Consider the following 24406-nt stretch of genomic DNA (forward strand, 5'->3'; position numbering starts at 1 on the left):
CGATGGTGATCCCCGGTGAGGGTTCCCTGGCGCTGGAGGGTGCGAACAATGCGAAACCCCATTGACAGCAGCGGGACTGGGAGATCTGGCCGCTGGTGGGCTGCCTCTGCAACACACATTGTGGGGGTGTTGGAGGGTTAGTTAATTGAATCTGGAATATCAGGGTCCTTTGAATTTGTTCTTTTTTAAAAAATGTTTTGTGTAAGCTTCAATACTTTCCAGTTTACGACAGCTCTGTTAAAACATTAACAGAGCGAGGCATTAAAAATCTAGCTTTCTAGTTTGAATAGAAGACTAGTTCATGGATCCTGGATCAATGATTGAAATGTGGAATGGGCAAGTAGGAAGAGAGTTAACCATGCATACATTAAACAAGGATGCAGGGATCAATTTCTTTCCTCATCTGAGAAATTAACATCTTAGGTTTATGACCATTACTGTTAAAGATCCATAAAGAAAATAATGTGTAAGCAACAGCTGTGGATGATATCCAGAGTGTTAATCTAATTGAAGTCAAATAAAACTTTATATCTGCATTCATACTAAAACTGTATTAATGGTAACACAGATAGAAGGGGAAACATTAACTTATTTTTGCGTGTGGTGTCATTTGGAATCTGTGTGTCTCCGTGCATGCAGCCTATAAACGCAGTTGGATTTACAAGGCGACTGTTCTAAAGTTTATTTATTAGTCACAAGTAGGCTTCCGTTAACACTGTAATGAAGATACTAGTCTCCCTGTGAATAGAAGAGTTGCTTTATCCACCTACCACTGGTTATCTAGTTTAGAGGAAGAATTATATCCTTGCCTCTGGGACATCACAGCGTTTCGTTAAGTACTTATCTGGTTACCTACAAGTTGGTCCATTGTTTTGATTGTGATTCTGGATGTTTGCTGTGTTGAAGGCACAATATAAATACAAATTCCCCTCTTGTTGCAGAGCTGCAGTTGTATGTAGCGGCTTGGAGAGAGCATCTTAAGAGGGGAATTTGGAGGTGTGAAAAGGGAACCTTAACCTGCGGCAAAACTAAGACAGGGGTTGCATCCATATCATAGAATCACAGAATCCCTACAGTGCAGAAGGAGGCCATTTGGCCCATCGTGTCTGCACCAACCACAACCCACCCAGGCCCTATCCTCATAACCACATGCATTTACCCTATCTAGTCCCCCTGATACTAAGGAGCAAATTAGCATGGCCAATCCACCTAACCTGCACATCTTTGGACTGTGGGAGGAAACCGAAGGAAACCCATGCAGATACGGGGAGAATTCATGCAAATTCCACACAGACAGTGACCCAAGCCGGGAATCAAAGCCCGTTCCCGGGCACTGTGAGGCAGCAGTGCTAACCACTGTGCCACCGTGCTGCCCCTCCAGTGATCATTGCCTCCTCCCCTCCAATTAACAGAAATGGATTAGGGGTAGAGTTAGTGCTAATGGACTGAGCAAATTGGTCGCCTTTTGTGGGAGCTGCCAAATTTCATTGCATTGATACCTGTCCCATCAGGAATTTATAACGGGGACAGTCCATCACCCAGGGCAATGAAAATGTAAAGCAATGTCTTACTCCTCTTCTCCCCCCGCCATCTCAGTTATGATCTGAAATATAAATGTTTGGTTAGCCAAATATAGCGGTCACTTAGTGCCAGACAGAATTGCAGAAAGATTGGATGAGTCGTTAGTTAATTTTGCTTTTATTTTGGTGGTGTTGGTTTAGCGACTGCTTTCCGTTTGAATTGTGCCTTGGGACCTTAACGGCTACTTAAACTGAGGCACTATCTCGCCAGTTCAAAAGTTAACCCAGTGGACAACACTTCTGACCACGATTTACATTGCAGTATGTACCTAGACTATGACTCCAGCCCATGGCAAGGAATTTAAATCCTGTAACATGAGAAAGATAGCTGCTGATTGAGTCGAACTGACACCATTAGACTGGGGGGAACCATGGATGAGATAAACCAGCCTCGCAGCCGCGTGTTTCCCTCTGGAGGGAGGTGGCGGGGTGTTCGCTAGTGGCGGGATTCTTGGGTCCCACCGCTGTCAATGGGAATGACCATTTGCATCACCCCATGCTGGCGGGAAACCCACGGGTGGGATCGGAGAATCCTACTGGCATGATCAGCTGGAGAATTCCAGCCATGTTTTTCTAAAAGATACTTTCCCTTGCCTTGTGCTTTTTAAATTAAAGACAAATATCACTGACTTCCATTGAATTTGACTTGAAATGAATTGTCTACAGCACAAAAGAACACATTTTGAGAAAAGAAGACAATAACCTTTACTGGTGGCCCCTATAGTGTCTGTCCAAGGTCAAACCAATATGCACTTTGTTGTTTTGCAATAGTCGTTAACTATTGGATTGTATTATTTTCTGGTTTTTCTAATGGAACCTTCAATGCTTCTGAAAACCACTCTTCAGCATGTTTGACCCACTGTTCCTTTTATTTCTGCAGGTGTCCTGTGATATGTGAAGATCTTTTTTTTAAAATCCTAAAAGTCTTGGAGCCTGAGCGACTGAAATAATGGCAGGCCTTCAGTTAGTTACACCCGCACCAGGTATGTTTCTGATATCATAGCTGGAGTTAGGAATCCAGTTTTAATGAGAGGCATCCTTTGTTCTTTGCTCAGTTTCTGGCTCGCTACACTGCTCTAGAGTAAGCTGGAAGGTTAAGGCAGACTAGAAGCCATCCCATTTACCTGGTGATAAAACGCTTTGTGACTAATCGTACATTTTGTCATCCTTTGTATTCACATCTTAATTAATTTCAGTTGCAAAAAGCAGGACTTGTTTTCATTTCACTCTTGAGGCCTTAAAAGTAAATTAACTTTAATTATGAATCAGATGTCAACTTGGATATCACCTATTATTGCAAGCAGCAGTACTTGTATTTAGTTTAATACCCATTATTCAGGTAGCTTTTTATTGTTATAAATGGGACTAACTGTTTACAAGCTGTCAGAAATGTTCTTTTAATAGACCATTATATATTTTGTTGAGTTTGTTGTGGTGATAGGGTAATGTTTATGTGTTTGATAACAATTATCAAACTATATACCTGGGGGTGTGGTTGTTAGCCTGCAGAGTTATTGCATTGCCTTCATATCAAGTTTTTTAATTTCCGTAACTGTCCAGTTTCCATGTTGTACACATGACTTGATAAAAGTTTGAGAGAGAATTTGTGCTCCAGGCAGGCTCCGAGCAGTGTGTGTGTGTGTGTGGGGTGGGGGTTGGGGGGGAAGGAAACACAATTTCATGGTGGGGCAGACAGGACCACAGACAAGTAGGTAGCACCCCCCCCCCCCCCCCCCCCCCATGCCCCGTTTTAAGACTCTTGAGTGGCCTCAATCTGAGAGCCTCTTCAGATTTGTTGCACCCCTTCAGGGACCTGTCAGCTCTGCCCCCCCAACCGCCCCCCTGGCGTATGAGATCACCCCCCTACACTCCTGCCACCTGGACCCCTGAAGTGCAGGTAATGAAACTTCGACTCAGGCACTGCAGTACCTCTTCCAGTAAGAGTTTTAACAACAACCAGGTTAAAGTCCAACAGGTTTATTTGGTAGCAAATACCATTAGCTTTCGGAGCGCTGCTCCTTAGTCAGATGGAGTGGAAATGTGCTCTCAAACAGGGCACAGAGACACACAAATCAAGTTACAGAATACTGATTAGAATGCGAATCCCTACAGCCAGCCAGATCTTAAAGATACAGACAATGTGGGTGGAGGGAGCATTAAGCACATTAACCTGTGCTTAATGTGCTGCCAGTCAGCACTCAATTGAGCATTAAATGGCAGCGGGGCTGTCGGAGTCAGCGGGGATGTGTTCCCCACTGACTCTCAGGGGGATGTGTTGCCCACTGAGTCTCGGGACAATATGTTCTCCACTGACTCTCAGGATGATGGGCTCTGACTGCTTGCCATGCTAAAAATTCAGGATAATTACCAATACAAATTCTATAGAATAGAAAAGATTGAATGTCAGACATTTTGTAGTGAATTAGAAAATAGAACCTAGCATTTGTTGCTCTTGTGAGCCTTTGCATTTTAGGCAACTGGCGATCACTATCTCCAGCCCTTGCCTGATTCAGTGACCCTTTCTATTAGGCTAATTATAGGAGAATTGATATGAGAACTCTGGTCGTCTGGTATTTTGTTGGACCCAAAAAAACCCTTTTGAACGAGAGAGGTTTACATATAAATGTCCTTTATTTCAAATGTAATGAAGTGAATGAATGAAAATTGTTATCGCCTCACCAACCCTGTTCTTCCTCAAGATCATCGCCCTAACCTTAACTGTATAAATTTTATCTCTGGGAGAAAGTTTCTCCCTATCTCTCATCTACCCATCCCCTACAAATTAATTTCTAGCTCATTCCTAACACTCAGAACTACATGTCAAAATTGTTCCACTGTATATTGCAAGTGTGAATAATCAATCTGAGATCGATAGTGTTTGTATTGATTTCCAGTTAAACACCCTTCTGATGTCTTAGGATTTGATTTGCCTTACTGATGACCACCTCACATTGGCTAAAGGTTTCAGCGAACAATTCACTCACTACAACAAAATAATTGGATTCCTGATTCCTTTGGCAATATGAAATTCCAGAGGATCATTCTTTCTCGGCGCATTTTCCCACGTTTACCTGTTTCACGGTGTAGAGCCTTGTACATATCCACCTCAAACAGCTTATCTGTAATGCGGCAGAACTTGCAATTTCGGCAGGGTCCAAAATGAACACAATCAGATTGATCATTTTATACATGTTACTGTATTTACTTTCCACTCACACTGAAGGTGAAAGTCATATTCGAACGCGGGTAGTGTTCTTGCAACTTATCACCTTAACAACAGGCTTTGTGTCTTCAGGAAATGATGTATTGGTACCCCCCCCCCCCCCACCACCACCACCCCCCCACCCCCCCAAATTACATTGTTTATGAAGAACAAATCCATTCCATACCACCATCCCGCTGTCCTGCAGTGATGTTTCTATCAACCCTTTTGTTTAATGTACTTGCTGAACATGAATTGGCTGCCATATTGCCATGCTTCACTTCAGGAGTGCTCCACTGGCAATGCATGTGGGGACGTGTGAAATGCACTTTCACTCATGTTGATCCAAGTTACAGTCCAGTAAGCCAATTTGCCATTAATTCCAGGAAAATTAAATGTTTGAACATGCATTTTGAAAACCCCATGCAAGGATGCATCCTCAAAAAACTCCAGCTGATTTGTGAGGCATGACACGTCATTTACAAATCCATGTTATGCATTTAATATTTCCGCACTCCAGTTGATAACATGCTTTAGAGTGTCACCAAATATTCTTTATCCCGGTACAGATGTTAAGCCTACTAGTGTTTGCTTCTGCCAAACCCCCCACAACAAGGAAGAGAACACTAGACTGAGAACAGATGGTTAGTCCAAACTAAAAAAATTAATAAATGAAACATAAATGACAGTTGTTAAATTAAGTACAAGGAAGCACTCACTACTCTGCAGTACCTGCTAATCTTGGATACTTCTAATGGGCTGATGGCCACCATGAACCTGCACTCCTGAGTGAGGCGGGCATGTAGTGAAGCTTAAAAGATGGCAAAGCTGTAGAATTTGCTTTCAAGTATAGAATGAACAAGCACAGAAGAAGGAAATTCAACCCTACCTGCCTGTTTTAGCTCTTTGAAGGGGCAATTCAATTGCCTCCCTCCCCACTTGCCCTCTTCGCATTTTTCTTTCTCCATAGCCGCACAAATCTTTCCTTCAATCTCAAGGTTTGGAAGCCTGCATTGAGCTATTGCTCTTTTGAAAGTTACTGGATATTCCTATTAAACATCATCATTCCCATCTCTTTCAGCATCACTTTGGTTGCTTATCCCAGTTTGCATTGGATTATTGCTTAGCGTTGTACTGGGCCTCACCGCAGACTTTCTGAAGGATTGCTGCAAGAAAACATTTTCAAACGCAAAGGAGAAAGATGATAGCAAAACCAAAAGTAGGTTTCTTATTCTATTCCTGTTGAGTTTCATCTTGTGCTAACAATATGGTGAAATTGGGCTGATTTGCAATTTGCCACTTAGAATCATAGAATCGCTACAGTGCAGAAGGAGGCCATTCAGCCCATTGAGTCTGCATTGACAATAATCCCACCTAGGCCCTATCCCCATAACCCCACATATTTATCCCACTAATCCCTCTAACCTCGGCATCCCGGGACACTAAGGGACAATTTAGCATGGCCAGTGCACCTAACCGCATATCTTTGGCATGTGGGAGGAAACCGGAGCACCTGGAGGAAACCCACGCAGACACGGGGAGAATGTGCAAACTCCTCCCAGACAGTAACCCGAGCCGGGATTGAACCCGGCTCCCTGGGGCTGTGAGGCAGCAGTGCGAACCACTGTGCCACCGTGTCACCACATGTTGTCGACCGACCACCATTCATTAAATAGATCCAATTTCAGGCTGAAAATTTATCCTATTACTCCTAGCGAGTATTAGGAGGCAAGGGTTTTATTCACCAGATGATAGAGTGCTAATTTGTTCCCATGTTATTCTCCTCTGCTGAAAACTCAACTGTGGAAGACTGTACGTGAATCCCACACCATCATTCCTTCTGAAAGATTGTAGAATTGTTACACTTAATCACAGTGGAGTGAATTTTATAGCATTGCTTAATGGATAATATTCTGGTGCGTTGAGAATCGAATAATTTCTTCATATTAAATACTCTAGAAATACAACCATTAGTGTGTTTTAAAACAATGGTCGCAATCCCAAAACACTTGGATGATCCGTGTGGCCATGTATGGTCATAATGAGTCAGTACTATTTGACATGTGGAAAATTGGCTTTTGACTTGTCTTAGCCACGGCCTCTAAGATTCCTGTTTAGGATTCCTGTGCAGGAACCTGTCAGCTTGTAAAAAATGCACACTTGATATACAAAATGACAAAAAGTTATGGAGTTAAGCATTCAATTTTAACCCTGCGCAGCCAACTGAATCCAGGCACGTGGAGAGTTAAAATGGCCGCAGTGCTTTCCATTGGGATGTCATTTATCTTGCTCCTTTGAGCAGATGAGTGGAAGAGTGTAGGGTCCAGCTTTACCTGTGCAATCTGGCCTGATTTGTGTCACTGGGACCAGGCTCCAATTTTAACCTGAGGCCTCCCTTTTAGGCCCATCTGGCAACAAATGAGAGCAGGGTCCAGGAGAGTTGAGCATTTCTTTAAAAAAACACATGTGAGCTAAGAGAAACAGTGTGGCTCCTCCAGGAAGGTTTGAACCTCAGCTTCCCTGGATCACCCTCCTCCATCCCTGTGCACTTCTGACCCCCGCCTAAGCAGTTGTAAGACTGCTGGTAGGCCACTCCATTGTAACTCCCACATCGTGACCTCCTGTCACCCACTATCTTGCTCCTGCCAACCCAACTAGTATTTCACTATCGGCCAACACCCATCAGCTCACCCTCCCCACCACCCCGCCCCTCTGAGGGCTGATAAGAGTTTTAAAGTTTATTTATTTGTGTCACAAGTAGGTGTGTCACAAGTAGGCTTCACTGCAATGAAGTTACTGTGAAAATCCCCTAGTCACCACACTCCAGCCCCTGGTTCAGGTACACTGAGGGAGAATTTAGCACGGTCAATGCACCTAACCAGCACGTCTTTCGGACTGTGGGAGGAAACCGGAACACCCGGAGGAAACCCACGCAGACACGGGGGGAACGTGCAGACTCCATGCAGACAGTGACCCAAGCGGGAATCGAACCCAGGTCCCTGGCGCTGTGAGGCAGCAGTACTAACCATTGTGCCACCCAGAGGCTGATAGGGATCATGAAACGAGACCTCGGGGTTGAAGTGTCCTGGGCCTCCCATTGTGGATTGCCAGACTGCTTTCTTTAAAATCACCAGTCCATCTAATCAAGAATTGGATTGCCAGTTACAGCATTGTCGATCAAGCCTTTTCGCAGTTTTGGTAGTCATGGCTAAACAAATGACTTAAAGTTCAGTGGGTTGATAATGAAAATGAACAAATATTTTTTTTAAAAACATACCTTAAAATCTTCTCAGTTCATAGAGAACCTGCAAGTCAAGATTCCCAACCAGAGTCCAGTTCTGGCCGGAAGAAGATCAGGTTTACTGAGGATATTTTACTGTCCAAACTGCCTCCTGATGGCAGGGAGGTGCCCTTTGTGGTGCCAAACTTAAAATCAACCTATGTGCAACCCAGCTTTCACTGGTACTATGAAGACACCATGCCAGGTATGCCAGTGCCCTCAGCTTTGCTCTGGTTATTGGTGGCATTTGCTGAATGGTTGAGGGCATTGCATTTTAACTTTCTGACTGTAACCTGTACACCGCATATAACTATGACGACAAGAGCAGAAATTCACATTCGTATAGAGTAACATGGAAGAATAAGCCAAGGCACTTCACTCTGTGCAAGAAGGGAAAGGAGAATACCCAAGCCAAAACGAGATACTTAAAATAAAAACAGAAAATGCTGGAAAACTCAGCAGGTCTGGCAGCATTTGTGGAGAGAGAAACAAGAGTTTACGATTCACACCTGCATGACTTTTCTTCACAGCTCAGACATTTAGAAGACTGGTCAAAGAGGAGGGAGAGGTTTATGGGGGGAATTTCAGAGTATGAGATCTGGGCACCTGAAGGCAAGGCCATCAATGGTTGGGCAAGGAACATTGTTGGTGGAGGGGGGGGGGGGGAGGGGGGGGCGGCGCGGTGCAAAGAGAGAAATGGTGGATATGGATTGGGTTGGGAGGAAGGTGCACCAATATGGAAAGACAAGACTGGGAAAGCATTTGAACATGGGAATCAACCGTTTTTGACTTGATGCCCTGGAGAATTATGAGTCGATGTAAGTCAGTGAGGAGAGGGTAATGATCAAGTGCATAAAGAACATAAGAATTAAGAGCAGGAATAGGCCCCTCGAGCCTGCTCCGCCATTCAATAAGATCATGGCTGATCTTTTCTTGGACTCAGCTCCACTTACCCACCTGCTCACCATAACCCTTAATTCCTTTCCTGTTCAGAGATTTATCTATCCCTGCCTTAAAAACATTCAATGAGGTAGCCTCAACTGCTTCACTGGGCAGGGAATTCCACAGATTCCCTTTGGGTGAAGAAGTTCCTCCTCAATTCAGTAGGATTTGATGTGGAAAGGAACCTTTCACAAGCAAATGGATACTTTAAGTAATGACTCAGTTGACTTTTCTTAATAATTTGACATCAACTTTCAATGGCAGGTTACTCAAGGGCTCATTATAGTGAAAGAAAGATGGAGCTATCCAATGCACGCCAACAGATGCAAGACATCGATGAAGTCTACAATCCTAATTATATGTTGCAACATATCGCCCCAGGACCGGGTAGACTTGTGATACCTCAGGGTAAACCAGGCAGTCCATCTGAGTCAGGTAAGGAATGACTTTGGAACAAAGGTAGTGAATGGGGGAGGGCGGGTGGATGGAAGAATCAGTTTACAAACACGGGGCATGGAAAGACATACCATGATGGCAGATAACGGAGACAGATAGCAAAGGCAAGAATATACAAAACTGCAAGAATGGAAAGGTCATTGATGTCGCGTTTATTAATGAATGCCTAGTCCTTGAAATTAGTAGACATAGTTAGAATCTAACCCGCACATCTTTGGACTGTGGGAGGAAACCGGAGCACCCAGAGGAAACCCACACAGACACAGAGAGAACGTGCAAACTACACACAGACATTCACCCAAGGTCAGACCCTGCCTCCATCAGCAAAACCGTGTGAGGTCAAAGCCAACTGACCATGAAGGAGCTAAGCGCAGTACATCTAACAAAATAATAAATGTTTGTTTTGTAGATAATTGGGGCGACATGGTGACGCAATGGTTAGCACTGCTGCCTCACAGTGCCAGGGACCAGGGTTCAATTTCAGCCTTGGGTGACTGTATGGAGTTTGCACATTCTCCCCGTGTCTGCGTGGGTTTCCTCTGAGTGCTCCGATTTCATCCCACAGTCCAAAGATGCGCTGGTTAGGTAGATTAGCCATGTTAATTGTCCTTTAGTGTCTCAACATGTGTAGGTTAGGGGGATTACAGGTTAGATGTGGACTGGGCCTGGGAAAGATGCCCTTCAGAGAGTTGGTGCTGACTCAATGGGCCAAATGGCTTCCTTCTGCACTGTAGGGATTTTATGATTCTACAATTGGGCATATTGTTGAATACCAGGCTTATTACTCATTGTGTAACTGGTTAGGTGATAGGACTCATTTGCTGCAGGCAACATTCCATTGACCGAAACCAGTAATCACCCAGAGCGGATTGAACACAAACAGATTTCAGATGTGATGGCCAAATCATATTTTCAGATAAACTGTACAGCATAATCGTTATCTCATGGCACTCTTATCGGACTAGAAAGCTATGGGTTCAGGAGACTCGAGCAGACAACCTAAGCTGATATTCCACTGCAACACTGAGGGAGTGTTACACTGTCAATTATTTGTTGTTGGTTTTGATACAAACTTTCCTTTCAATGGTTGTAACTGTACCTTTAATCTACAAGGTCTCTCCTCTGGGAAAATCATAATGGGTGAATGGTCTTCTTCAGTGCTGTGTCAGGCTATGATTCTTTATGTATCTTTCTTAAAAATGTTATTATGCTCAGGGATATTTAATTTCAAAGTCACAAGCAAATTGTGACTTTCAATCAAGGTGAAAAGATCATATCTCTCCTTCCAATCGAACGAGTGCCTCCAGTTCTTAGACTGCTGATTCTATTGACCATTGCCACGCCCCTTACCCATCATTCTCCAACATATCCTTCCAGATTTGTTGATTATTTCCTTTGCCTTCTTTCAGAGGAGGTGTTAGGCCAACACCTGTCCCCTGAAGTGGATGTAAAAGTATATGGCACAAGTTGAAGGAGAGCAGGGGAGTATTCCCTAATCTCCTGACCAATATTCATCCCTCAACTAACGTGACTAGAACAAATTAACTCATCATTTATCATGCTGCTCTTTGTGGGATCTTGCTGTGCACCAACTGGCTGCTACATTTGCCTACACTGTGGTGGTGATTACATTTCAAAAGTCCTCTTGACCGTCAAAAGCTTTGGGATGCCCTGAGGTTGTGAAAGGTATCTCCAAATGCAAGTCTTTATTCTTAAATGTATTTTTTGCTGTCTTCTCTCTTTTTTATATTTTCTCTTTTTTAGTTTCTTCTTTCTTTCCAATTCTGATCCACCTATCCTATTGTTATGTTCTTTCTCATCAGTTTCTTTTTGTGTTTTAAGTGGAAACATTTTTAAGCTCAAATTCATTCTTTGCTAATATCACGGACCTCCGTGACTTGCCCGCTACGATTCCTGTGGCAAACTCCGCCCAGAATTTTTCCAACATTTGGGAGAAGAACCTACTTCTCCACCAACAGTTTCATTTTCAATCTGTTCATTTCCTTGCATTCGCTAGGGTGACTAATTTTGCCAATAATTGTCACTAAATTTGCTGGATGTCAGCAGCACAGACAACTTCCATATACTATTTGCCAAGGGTAACTACCTATTTTAGATGGAAGGCATGAGAGAGAGAGAGAGAGAGAGAGCAAGCAAGAGAGAGAGAGCGAGCAAGGGAGAGAGAGCGAGCAAGGGAGAGAGGGCGAGCAAGGGAGAGAGGGCGAGCAAGGGAGAGAGAGTGAGCGAGAGAGAGAGAGCAAGCGAGAGAAAGAGAGAGAGTGCGAGCGAGAGAGTGCGAGCGAGAGAGTGCGAGAGAGAGAGTGCGAGAGAGAGAGTGCGAGAGAGAGAGAGTGCGAGAGAGAGAGAGTGCGAGAGAGAGTGCGAGAGAGAGAGTGCGAGAGAGAGAGAGAGTGCGAGAGAGAGAGAGAGTGCGAGAGAGAGAGAGAGTGCGAGAGAGAGAGAGTGCGAGAGAGAGAGAGTGCGAGAGAGAGAGAGTGCGAGAGAGAGAGAGTGCGAGAGAGAGAGAGTGCGAGAGAGGGAGAGTGCGAGAGAGGGAGAGTGCGAGAGAGCGAGAGTCCAGAAACTTAGTTAATGTTCTGGGGACCTAGGCTCGAATCCCGCCACGGCAGACGGTGGAATTTGAATTCAATAAAAAATATCTGGCATTAAGAATCTACTGATGACCATGAAATCATTGTCAATTGTCGGAAAAACCCATCTGGTTCACTAATATCCTTTATGAAAAGAAATCTGCCGTCCTTACCTGATCTGGCCTCCATGTGACTTCAGAGCCACAGCAATGTGCTTTTTTAACTCCCAAATAGGGCGGATCAGGACTTAAAATGCAAGAAACCTGAAACTGAAACTTAACCCGCCTCGAACCTGTCTATTTCCAGTTTTAATAGAAACAGGATGAGGGATGATAACCAATCTGCTTGTGGGAAGCAGGTTGTATATTGAATTATTATAATAAGGTTTCAAATATCATTGTGATTCACCATTTAGATATTGCTGGCTGGGTTTCCTGGCAGTGATAGCTAGGTGAGCATTTGGTGGATCCAGGAATTAATATCTTTACACCTACCTCTTGGATGCAAAATCTTGCAAATGGGTACTCCAAGTCCCCAACCTTGTCGCCAATCACTGATTCCTTCCTTGACCTGTGACTGCTAATCAGCAGTCCATCTGGTGTAGCACCCCCTTTCCCCACCCCAAGGATGACACCCTCACCTCCTTAGGCTTAGGCACAGGCTTAGCTAACCCGATGGATCTTATTGACCTGTTTCCCCATCTGTCTGGAAGCTGTCAATGGGCAGGGAATCGATTGGTCCAGCTGTGCACATATTGCGGAGTTAAATGTCTGCAGCAATGCAGGGCAATGATGGCTTCCGGGTTCCCTGTGACTTTTGACCCAGACAGTTCATGCAAGTAGAAATTCAACCCCATGATGAGGGTCATGGTTCTTAAAGTCTACAATCGTTCTGGAATGATTATTTCATCTTGCAAAACCCAATGTGTTCTTTGTGTTTCAGTGTGGGATTTGAGGAGCCCAAGACTGAGTATTGCACAAAGCCTAAGCGGTTCCACAGTCGATCTTACAAATCCACTGAGTATACACGTAAGTCTCTAACCAATTCAGGTTCTGTAACCAGCCCGGACAGCCTTAGTGGTGAGGTTGAGAATGTTGGAATAGGTGTGCACCTTCTCAAGTTGCAGCCTCATAATAAGAGACTTATTCTGTGTGAAGGCAAGTACCTTGTAACCGTACAACACTTATCTATCTTCTCTCGCTACATGATACTCTCGCCTCCAGCAATTGGCAAATCGTTTTGTAATTTTGAACAGTTCATTAGATCTTCTTAACTTTGACACAATTTCTGATCCTATTCTCCACCGCCCCCTGCACCCCCACATCCAACTCCATGTCATACTGCTATGACTTTCGGATGGTGGGAAAGTTTAAAATGGAATGCCTTGAATGGCAATCCATTTGATAGCTTGCTGAGTGAGGAAGTGAGGTGCTCTCCGCAACAGATCTTGGTGGGCAGCTTTGATGGTTTGAGACTCATGGCGACAAATGCTTTTTGAGTGGTCCCTTCACCTTCTGCTTGTGGGGGAGGGGGTCACGTCATTCATGTGCTGTGCTGATCCAGTTGAGTCCTGCCTACTGTCTTCATGGGAAGTCAAAGAAAGCGATCTCTACCGTTGATCAGTAAGGAGGTGTTTGCTGTTTCATAGAAACATAGAAAATAGAAGCAGGAGTAGGCTGTTCGGCCCTTCAGTCCCCATGGTTTGATAGTGGCTTGATTCTGATGAGCAGGTCTAGTCAATAAATGAATGTTGCAAAGTCTGCCACTTGTGGTTCTTTCGAGATTTGATGATGTTAGGTAGAGTAGCTAGCACTCTAACAGCAGAGTGGCTTGCTAAAGTACTAACATAGAAACATAGAAACTAGAAGCAGGAGGAGGCCATTCAGCCCTTTGAGCCTGCTCCACCATTCATTTTGATCATGGCTGATCATCAAATTCAATATCCTGATCCCACCTTTCCTCCCGTCACCCCTTTAGCCCCAAGAGCCGTATCAAATTTCTTCTTGAAATCACACAATTTTTTGGCCTCAACTACTTTCTGTGGGAGTGAATTCCACAGGTTCCCCATGGCCTGGGTTACAAAATTTCTCCTCACCTCAGTCCTAAAAGGTTTACCCCTTACTCTCAAACAATGGCTCCTAGTTCTGGACTCCCCCACCACTGGGAACAATCTTTCTGAATCTAAGAGTTTAACCACAGATAGACATAATGGCTCTGGAATGACGCAACACAGGGAAGGCTGGCAGGTTCCTCCACTCAGCTTCAGAACAAATTGGAAAACCCCAATAGTAAATGAGGGCCAGAAAAATAACCACATTTCTTTTTACAAAGATGAATTCTGCAAGTTGCCATGGAGAATTGACCCTGGGATTGTTGGTCAAAGCGCGGCATCCATAACATGTGGCAGGGATTGCAGCCCCTTCAATACTTGGTGATCTTTTCTGAAACTGACTGGAGAATTTTCAGCATGGGAGAAGCTCACTCACCTCAATAGGAGACAGTGACCCCATGTCACAGCTCCTTCACTAAAGCTCTAATTAATTTTTCTTCCAGTGTTTGCCAGCATGTTTTTACATGCCAGGACTAGAAACAGACAGCAGTGTGCTGGGGAAAGATCTAAGGGAAAGGAGAAGTCCTTTCCTTTGTTCTAGACAATGATTCAGCAAGCTGCCACATATGTTTCAGGAATTCCATCTCCATGAAAAGAGTAACTGCAGTTCAGAATAACAATGTCAGGGTTTCTCCTTTAGTTCGAAACCAAGAACAATTTAGTCAGATTAGTGACCAGTGAGATACGCCCTGATTTAGACATGCCAACACTCCTGAATTATCCTGAAGTCTCTTGAAAATAAAACATTAATCCCCCGGGCACTGCTATGAGCAACTCTGGGCGAGGAAATCACTGGGGGCATCAGTTACATCAATTAGGAGGTCCAGTTGGATTAGTCGAGAGGTTCTGGTGAAGGCAGTCCAGGTTTTAATGCCCTTACATAGAAACATAGAAGCTAGAAGCGGGAGTAGGCCATTCGGCCCTTTGAGCCTGCTCTGCTATTCATTTTGATCGTGACTAATGATCGAATTCAATATTCTGATCCCCCCACCTTGCCCCCCATATCCCTTGATCCCTTTAGCCCCAAGAGATATATCTAATTTCTTCTTGAAATCACACAACGTTTTGGCCTCAATATTTTCTGTGGTAGTGAATTCCACACACTCACCACCCTCTGGGTCATTACGTGGGTGAGTTGCTGCACTGTATGCTTCTTGTCACCCATCCTGTATTCCTTAGCTTTCTTCTCCTAAGTGTCTCTCGCTGTTCAATATTTGGATCAGAAGCTCTGGTTTATTCAGCAATGATCTTTAAAGGAATTGACTCATGTTTTATTCAAACATGGAGAGTTTTATTCACGCACTGAAGAAGGCAAGGTGAGGCTGCAAGTTGCATGTTACTGGACTCCAGTCACGAGAAGCTGAATGACCTTTTCCTGTTCCTGGTATAAAACTGTGCCCGTTTTTTTTTTCTGTTCCTGCACCCAGAGGTTTAGTTCAGCATCGAGCATAAACAGTACAGTGTCCTCTTTGATGGATTCCCTGGGAAGCTCGCGCAATCTAGGTGAGTACACCCCTCGGAAACGATCCCTCCTCTATCTATTTCAGAGAATGTTCCAAGTGCACCTCAGTGACTATCTCGCCTAACTTCTGGCTTCTGAGGAATGCACCCCTTCACTTTCTGCTTCCAGGTTTGCCGGGATGCCAAGTGGAACTTTCAGTGAATTAGTTAATATCTGTCTGTCTCGCTCTCTCTCCCTCCCTCTCCAATATCTTTCATTGTATTCCAAGCACCTGCTTCCCTCGTGGTTCCATGTGCACACAGACACATATGCACATACCACCCCTTATCTGTAAATAACAAGCACCCAGCTCCAACCACAGCATTTATTTTTCCACTTAGAGCTCTGCTGATAAGTGCTTGATGCCCTTGTGCCCATAGGCTGTACTTTGAGTCTACGTAACAGGTTCTTAATTTTCCTAATGCTGGGTGGATACTTGGAGCATGTGACAAATGAATTATAGAATCAAAAAGCACATTTCGATACCTACTGCAATTTTAAAGGGGCAGCAAAAATCTGAGGACGAACAAGATGCCAGTTACTATTTAAGGTAACAAGATCACAGTCTTTGGGTGGGATTTTCCAACAGCGCTCGCCCCAAGGCTGGAAATCCCCACCCTAGATCAAGGGACCCTTGCATGGTCTGCCCCTGCCCACTACGATTCCCGTGGGCTGGAAGGGAAAATTCCACCCATTGGGTAGGGCCCAGCGGCTATGATTTGTAGGGGGGGGGGAGGGGGGGTGCGTTATACTCAGCTCCCACCTTCTCGCAATTTCCAATGACGGGCCTGTGTTAAAATTAGGCAAATGTAGCAGGAGAGGAATGTTTGCAGGTTAAGCTACACTTGTAAGATTTTAAAACAATGAGAGGTGCACAGTGATAAAATTCCATTGAAGAGCTGATTCCCTTATTCTGTCCGTGAACTGGGATTCTCCGGCCGTTCACACCAGCAGGATTCTCCCATCCCGCTGCAGTGAATGGAGATTTGGCTGAGCGCCAAATTCTCCGTCCTCTCTGGCAGCTGCGGTTGGGCGTGAACGGCCGGAGAATTCCAGCTACTGAAGTAATAATTTATTTTAGCTGAGTTCTTTTAAGGGGCATCTTGACAAATACATGAATAGGATGGGAATGGTCCCTGGAAGGATAAGGGGTTTTAGTTCAGTAGGGCAGTATGGTCGGTGCAGGCTTGGAGGGCCAAAGGGCCTGTTCCTGTGCTGTAATTTTCTTTGTTCTATGTTCTATTGTTAGTCTCTTCTTTTCCCTGCCCCCATTCCCATAATGTGGAGATGCCGGCGTTGGACTGGGGCAAACACAGCAAGAAGTCCAACAACACCAGGTTAAAGTCCAACAGGTTTATTTGGTAGCAAAAGCCACACTGCTGGTGTGGCTTTTGCTACCAAATAAACCTGTTGGACTTTAACCTGGTGTTGTTGGACTTCTTGCTGCCCATTCCCATACCCAGATAAAGAAAGGTATGAAACTTGCCCCACCTTCTGTGAAGAATATTGGTTTTAACAAAATCTCTTTATGTCACTGAACTTTGGTTTTTAAAGATTTTTTTTTAACTCATTACTTTTACAGGAACAGTAGGGGTCATTTAGCCCTTCAAACCGGTCCCCCCAACTCCATTTAATTGAATCTGTAATCCAATTCCATTTATCCACTTTGTCTCCAATTGCCTTAATACCCTCACTGAGTAAAATGCTTTTGTGTACAAAATGATGGGGGGGTTGCAAAACATTCTTGTTTTAACCATGTGATAGTGACTGTGTTAATGTGCTCAAAGCATTATTACAAATGAAAATCTCTCAGCTTGGACCCCTATAATGGAAATGATTCAGACATCAGGATACTGTTCTGTCCTGATCATTAAAAAGTATATTACGGCCGAGATTCAGCAATCTAGAATGATGATCATCACACAGTTTTTATATAATTGTGACTATTTCATGTCGGAGGTTTGATGTGGGAGCTGCAATGTCACCAAATATTGGGAGGTGGGAGAGAGTCCTAGTAGTGTTGGCATGGGACTAGTAATCCAGAAGCCAAGACCAATGCCCTGGGGACATGGATTCAAATTCCACTATGGCATGGTGGAAGTTAAATTCATAGATTATAGAATCATAGAGAATCATAGAATCCTACAGTACAGAAGGAGGCCATTCGGCCCATCGAGTCTGCATTGGCCACAATCCCACCCAGGCCCTATCCCCATAACCCCATGCATTTACCCTAGCTAGTCCACCTGGCACTAAGGGGCAATTTAGCATGGCCAACACACCTAACCTGCACATCTTCGGACTGTGGGAGGAAACCCACACAGACACGGGGAGAATGTGCAAACTCTACACAGACAGTGACCCAAGCTGGGAATCGAACCCAGGTCCCTGACATTGTGAGGCAGCAGTGCTAACCACTGTGCCGCCCAATTCAATTCAATTTAAATTCAATTAATTTTTAAAAATCTGGAATTAGCAGCTAGTCTCATTGTCATATAAACCCATCCGCTTCACTTAATGTCCTTTTGGAAAGGAAATCTGCCATCCTTATCTGGTCTGGCCTACAAGTGACTCCAGATCCATAGTAATGACTCTTAACTGCCCTCTGAAATTATTGGGCAAAACACCAGTTTCAGGGCAATTAGTGCTGAGCAACAAATGCTGCCCTTGTCAATAATGTCCTCATCCCATCAAAGAATAAATAAAAATTAAATATTGTTACCTCATCATTTCAACAGTACAAGTGCTTCGCCAGCGAAGCTGGAGAATTGACCAATCATCTCACTGCAATTCCCAAATTTAAGAATAGGGTGGGATTTTCTGGCCCCGATTGCCCCAAAACCGGAAAATCCCGCCCGAGGCCAACGGACCTTCTCATGCTCTATCCTTCGCCCGTTACAATTCCCATGGCAAGTGGAACGGGAAAATTAGCCCCTCGGTGTTCAGCTCCTGCCATAATGAATCTACAGAATCTGGGCCCGTGGTTTATTTTTGCCGTTGATGCTCTTGTTGCTCATTGCGAACCAAACCACACAGAGCAAAAAGAAAATCGAGTGCTCCAACTTCCCGTAGGTGAAACCCGTTTGGTTACAATGTACACTGATATACAGATAGCAATATTGAAGTATATGGTCTTCCCTAGATTCAATCATTGATGATTTTGGAAAACTCAATCTGAAACTGAGTTACAGACCAGATGTGGAACAAATCTGGATCAAAGTGTTACAGGTGAGGCCTAACCATATGCTTGAAAAACTGGAAGCCTATTGTGTTGCTATTGTTTTACTTTTCCTTTTCTTTCTTTTAAACGACGGTAGCTGGTCTGCTGATGTTTCTATTCTTGTGGAGTTACTCAATAAGTTGTTGCAAAGGGAGACCAATCTCTTGTTCCAGTACCTCAATATCTCATAAACTTCCACTGAACTTCTATCTTTTTCTAGCTCTTGATGTGGTTCTTCAATCCACTACTCTGATATCTGCCCTTTCTTTTCCGTATCTCCAATCTACCGGTGGGATTCTCTGGCCTCCCCGTGGCTTTTTTCTCTGTGGTGGGAGGTGGCACACCATTGATGCAGTGGGATCTTCTGGTGCTGGGATCTTCTGGCTGCTGGGAAACATGGGGCGGGGGTGTGCTGTCAGCGGGACTAGAGGATCCCGCCAGTGTGATCTTCTCAACTTGGTACTTAGAAGAAACTTGTGAACATGCTTACGAATTAGGAGCAGGTGTAGGCCATTCAGCCCCTCGAGTCTGCTGCACCATTCAGTAAGATCATGGCTGATCTCCAGTGTAAGCTGCACCATTTTCTAATAAATCAACTGTGCAACAAGCAATGAAGTCCCTTCTTAATAACTCAGTTGATTTTACAATAAAAATCCGGCGACCATTTGAATTAAGCAAAATAATTACAACAGCAAAGTGCTAAAAACATCTTTATTGATGTTTTACATCTCCTTGATGTAAAATTACAGTTGTTCTTCTATACCCAGCCATATGAAAGAATATTAGATTATTTGAATTCATATGAGTGTATCATGTCTGTATGATTAAATTGCCTTTAGGTCAATAACAAATCACTAATAATTATATTCTCACCTTTTAACAGATTACCGATTTATATTTGCGTTGCAAACCTACAGAGAAAGTTACTGTTTATCTTAAAGGGACAATAACGTTACCAAAGCCCGTGCACTTCAAATCTTCAGTGAAGGATGGTGCCAGTGTAAGTGTTCTTTAACAAGGGCCAGTTAATGATGTTAATTCTATACCTAACTCCACTATAACTGTTTTATTACTCTTTTCCTTCCTATTCCTGGATCCTAAATCTACAACTTGTATTTATATTCAATTCTCTTCCTGCACCAAGTGGTGCAATAAGACGGACTGTTGTCTGTTTCCATAGCTAGTAATTCCCGGAACAAGTCGCTAGTCTGTTGCCAGGGGCTTATATTTGAGAGGTGCCACTCCACATGATGCGTGGCTGACCAGGAGTCTCTCCCGCTCTTACTGCCTGCCAATTGGCATGTTTGAAAGGATTTTGCAAGATGACAGTCAACCTGTTTGACCTCGTTATGAGCGCACTTTCCTTGGCCATCAAGGGGTGGGACTTGAACCCGGAGCCTCTGGCTCAGAGGTTACCCAATGCGCCTCAAGACCTGCATATTTACATGGTGCCGTTTATATCATAAAATATCCCCGGTAATTCATGGGAACATTATAGAGCAAAATATCACACTAAAATACGTCTGGCGATAATAGTGCAGGTGATGAGAAGATTGGTCAAGGAGGTAGGTTTGAAGGACCGTATTTAAGAAAGAAAGCAAGGAAAAGAGGTAAAGAGATTTGCAGAACAAATTCCAGACCTCAGATCACAAGAAACTGAAGACATGGCCATCGATGTTGAAGCAATTAACATGGGGAAGGCTCAAGTGGCCAACACTAGAGGACACCAAGATGGAGTGGCATGGTAGCACAGTGGTTAGCACTGCTGTCTCACAGCACCAGGGACCCGGGTTCAATTCCGGCCTCGGTCACTGTCTGTGTGGAGTTTGCACTTTCTCCCCGTGTCTGCGTGGGTTTCCACCGGGTGCTCCGGTTTCCTCCCACAATCCAAAGATATGTGGGTTAGGTTGATTGGCCATGGTAAATTGCCTCTTAGTGTCAGGTGGATTAGCAGGGTAAATGTGTGGGGTTATGGGGATAGGGTCTGGGTGGGATTGTGGTCAGTACAGGCTCGATGGGCCAAATGGCTTCCTTCTGTACTGTAGGGATTCTATGATTCTATCTCTGAGGGTTGTGAGGATGAAGGAGGTTATAGAGCCAGGGAGGGAGGCGGTCAAGGAGGGAAAGAAAATGCGGATTTTAAATTTGAGATGCTGCTTAACCGGAAGCCAGTGTAAATCAGCGAACATTAATCTCTCCGTAACGCTGAGCACAGTCATTGCCTTTCACAGAAAATGGTTAGGATTCCCTGTCACAAACACTTCTTGGAGCACAATTCCTTTTTAAAATTCAGTGAGGTGGTTGTTTAAAAAGGAGGAACATTGAGAAGGTGCACAGGAAAGTGGGATCAGAACAGTTGGCTTGCATAGAAAAAGAGACCAATGCAGATTAAATGGATCAAATTGTAATGGTATTTTATCCAAGAAACATGTTCTCAGCCCGAAGCCTGAATTGCAGTTTAACTTACATCAAAAATTCATGTACAGTGTATGTATCCGACTAGAAACTTGAAAACGTGTAACAATCACATAGAGACCAAAATAGATAAGCAAATTGAGCAGGATATTTTAAAAAGTGCAACATTGAATGAAAATGACCCTAAGATTACAAACTATTCCTACATTACAGAATATATAAGTATCATCAGTGACGTATTTCACTGAGGATCCAAACTATGTAATGAATAGGGCTTCATCTGAACCAGTCCCTTTGCAGCCTTGAATTTAATCCAACTTCTGAGTTGCCTCTATTGCTCTGGGCGTGGTGATGAGAACCAGTGCTGAAATTGGATAGATCGCATAAGGGATTTTCAGAATTTCGTACCTAGAAGTTAACTCTGCTTGCCTGTAGAGCTTTGAGCTTGGTAACATGAAGGGCACTGTCATAGATTTGGCTTACGATCAGTCTCAACCCTGTTTGTGCTGTAACACTCTGTGTACTTTTGGTAGAGTAAAATATTAACCTGCACAGGGGCATTGTTAAGATTGTCCAGACAGTTGTCTCACGAAAGGTGTTTTATGTTCGGAATAAATGACTTGGGTTTCCATTGCGTGAGTTTTGTGCGACCTAAAAGAACTGTTGACTGTGCTCGAATTCCTGATCATAAACTTCTGCACAGTGTTTGCTGAATAGTGACACTCAGTTTCAGAGTTTCTCATCATTCCCTTAGAACATTCAAAAAATCTCCACAGCCCATACCTGTGGTGTGTTTCCAACGGCCCGCCATTGGCTGGTGGTGGGATCTTCCTGTCCCACCGCTGTCAAAGGGGTTTCCCGTTGTTCGCACCATCCACTGGAGAACCTATGGTGGGGGGGGTCGCCGTCATTGGGACTGGAAAATCCTATCATCGGGAATGGCTGGAAAATCCCACCCATTTTATTGTGTAGATGTGTTCTTATATAGGAAATGATGTTCGTTTGTCACAATTTTCAATCATGGCCCTACCAGGAGTGCTGCTCTGTTTGAGTTTTTGGGTGGAATTTTCACATCCCGCCAACCACGGGAATCACAGCGGACAGGCCACAACCATGCAAAGGTCCATTGACATCGGGTGGGATTTTCCGGCTTTGGGACAAGCACGGTCGGAAAATGCCGCCCTTTCTCTTTAATGTAACGTACATTCTGGCGTGGCCACAATAGTTATTTGAGTTTGATCACTCACTTAATGCCTTGAGTTGTCCCAAAGTTCAAAATCTGCCCTGTTCTGAACATTTAACTCCTGAAATCTCAAACCCTTGCCGACTCTTGTGAGCTCCAGTATTTGTGGGGTGGGATTAGGTTAGAGTGGGCAAAGTTGGGGACAGTGGGGGAACTCCAGTCAATTTTACCAACTCTGCTGTTTCCCGCCTGACCAAACTGACAGACAGGCATCCGGGCAGGAAAATCAGAGGCAGGAAGCCTTAACCAGGGATCCTTGTGGACAGCTAGTGACATGTCGAGAGTAGAGAGGGAGCAAATGGGACGTGGGGGCCACAATGAAAGGGAGGAAGGGAGATATTGAGGTTTAGGAGAGGAATGAGGTGCCAAAGAGGAAGGGAGAGAACAAGAGATAAAGGCATGAGGTAGAGGAACGTGGATGTGTGGGGTGGGAGCATTTGGGAAATGAACCATCATGGGCAGGGAAAGAGTGAGAGCAGGGCTTTGGGGAAGGAAGAAGATGGCTGGGAAAGTGGTCAGTAGAGGGGCGTAGTTAATATCGAGGACTGACCTTGGCAGTGTGTGACAATGTTACTAACTCAGGAGCTTTCACGTCTGTTGGCCGGAGGATTATCTCTCTCTCTTTTCCTAGATCTTGATGTTCCTGGAGACCTTTGTGTTTAATATCAAACTGCCTATTCTCCAAAAACATGGCCTTGTCATCAACATTATGACTCAACTCCCCCGGAAGAGGATTATTGGTGAATGCTCAGTGTCACTCAGAGAATTAAGCAATGTGGAGTCAAACCTCTGGCTTGATATTACTCAACCTTCAAAGAACCCGGTGAGTATGTCTTGCCTATTACTTATCAATCTGTTGTGTTTGTGCTGAGCACTGTATTAGGATTTTACTTGGAGTGTCTCCTATAGTGGTGATCATTTAAATTCGGGATGAGTCCATGGAGAAACCACATCGTGGGCAAACATCGAATCATAAAATCCCTACAGTGCAGAAGGAGGCCATTCGGCCCTTCGAGCCTGCACCAACAACAATCCCACCCAGGCCCTATCCCCGAAACCCTATCTATTTACACTATTAATCCCCCAACACTGAGGGCAAGTTAGCATTGCCAATCAACCTAACCTGTAGATCTCTGGAGTGTGGGAGGAAATCGGAGCACCTGGAGGAAACCCGCACAGACATGTGGAGAATTCCCCACAGACAGTGACCCGAGGCCAGAATTGAACCCGGGTTGCTGGGGTGGGGGGGGAAGGGGCGGGGGGGGGGGTGGGGTGGCGGGCGGGTGGAGGAAATTCCAACCTTTGTCTTGGTAATCCCATTCTCCAGTCACCGTAAGGTAGGGAGGCAGAGGATAAAGAATGAGGAGCATAGTTTTGAGAAAATGTAACATAGGATATTCGAGTAAAAGTTAATACTCAAGAAACAGCAAAGACCAGCCAAGTGTCTGAATTAATTATTTGTGTGTAAGATTGTAATATTTACTTCAAGGTTAATGCAGCAGTCATGTTCCTGGTATTGAATACACGAGATACTTTACCTTGGTATTTTTAGTGTTCCAGTATTTGGGCCGAATGCTACAAAACCGGTTGGCCCAGGGCAGAGGTATTTTTGTATTTGTTTTTTAAACTGGCATTTCTGAGCCTGCTCTTGATCTTAATTCTGTTTCAACTTGTTTTATCTTCTGCTGCTGGCTTCTTGACCCAGTTCTCTGGGCTCCCAGGAAACCCGTTTATAAGAAAGCAGGATTAACGATTAATGTGCTTTGCCTTGGTGCATGTAGGACTTGGCCTCTGGCCAATAAATGAAAATGGGCGCTTGTATTTTCACTTGTATATGGCACGCAGAGCCAGGTCCCAGTGCAGAAC

At 44.3% G+C, this 24406-nt stretch overlaps 1 protein-coding gene across 6 annotated transcripts in view; it reads left to right on the plus strand.

Annotated features, from left to right (window-relative positions):
- Positions 1-24406, plus strand: part of tc2n (tandem C2 domains, nuclear) — a 55138-nt gene that overhangs the window by 16977 nt on the left and 13755 nt on the right. For all 6 annotated transcript variants that reach the window (XM_078234317.1, XM_078234319.1, XM_078234318.1 and 3 more), the window contains 9 exons: positions 2461-2563; positions 5864-6001; positions 8076-8267; positions 9269-9439; positions 12994-13079; positions 15589-15664; positions 18805-18890; positions 19766-19882; positions 23172-23363. In XM_078234317.1, the coding sequence (XP_078090443.1) occupies positions 2530-2563; positions 5864-6001; positions 8076-8267; positions 9269-9439; positions 12994-13079; positions 15589-15664; positions 18805-18890; positions 19766-19882; positions 23172-23363 (1092 nt within the window). In that variant the 5' untranslated portion in view covers positions 2461-2529. The remainder of the gene's footprint in view (positions 1-2460; positions 2564-5863; positions 6002-8075; positions 8268-9268; positions 9440-12993; positions 13080-15588; positions 15665-18804; positions 18891-19765; positions 19883-23171; positions 23364-24406) is intronic.

Source organism: Mustelus asterias, chromosome 18 (genome assembly GCF_964213995.1).
Source record: "Mustelus asterias chromosome 18, sMusAst1.hap1.1, whole genome shotgun sequence".
NCBI lineage: Eukaryota > Metazoa > Chordata > Chondrichthyes > Carcharhiniformes > Triakidae > Mustelus > Mustelus asterias.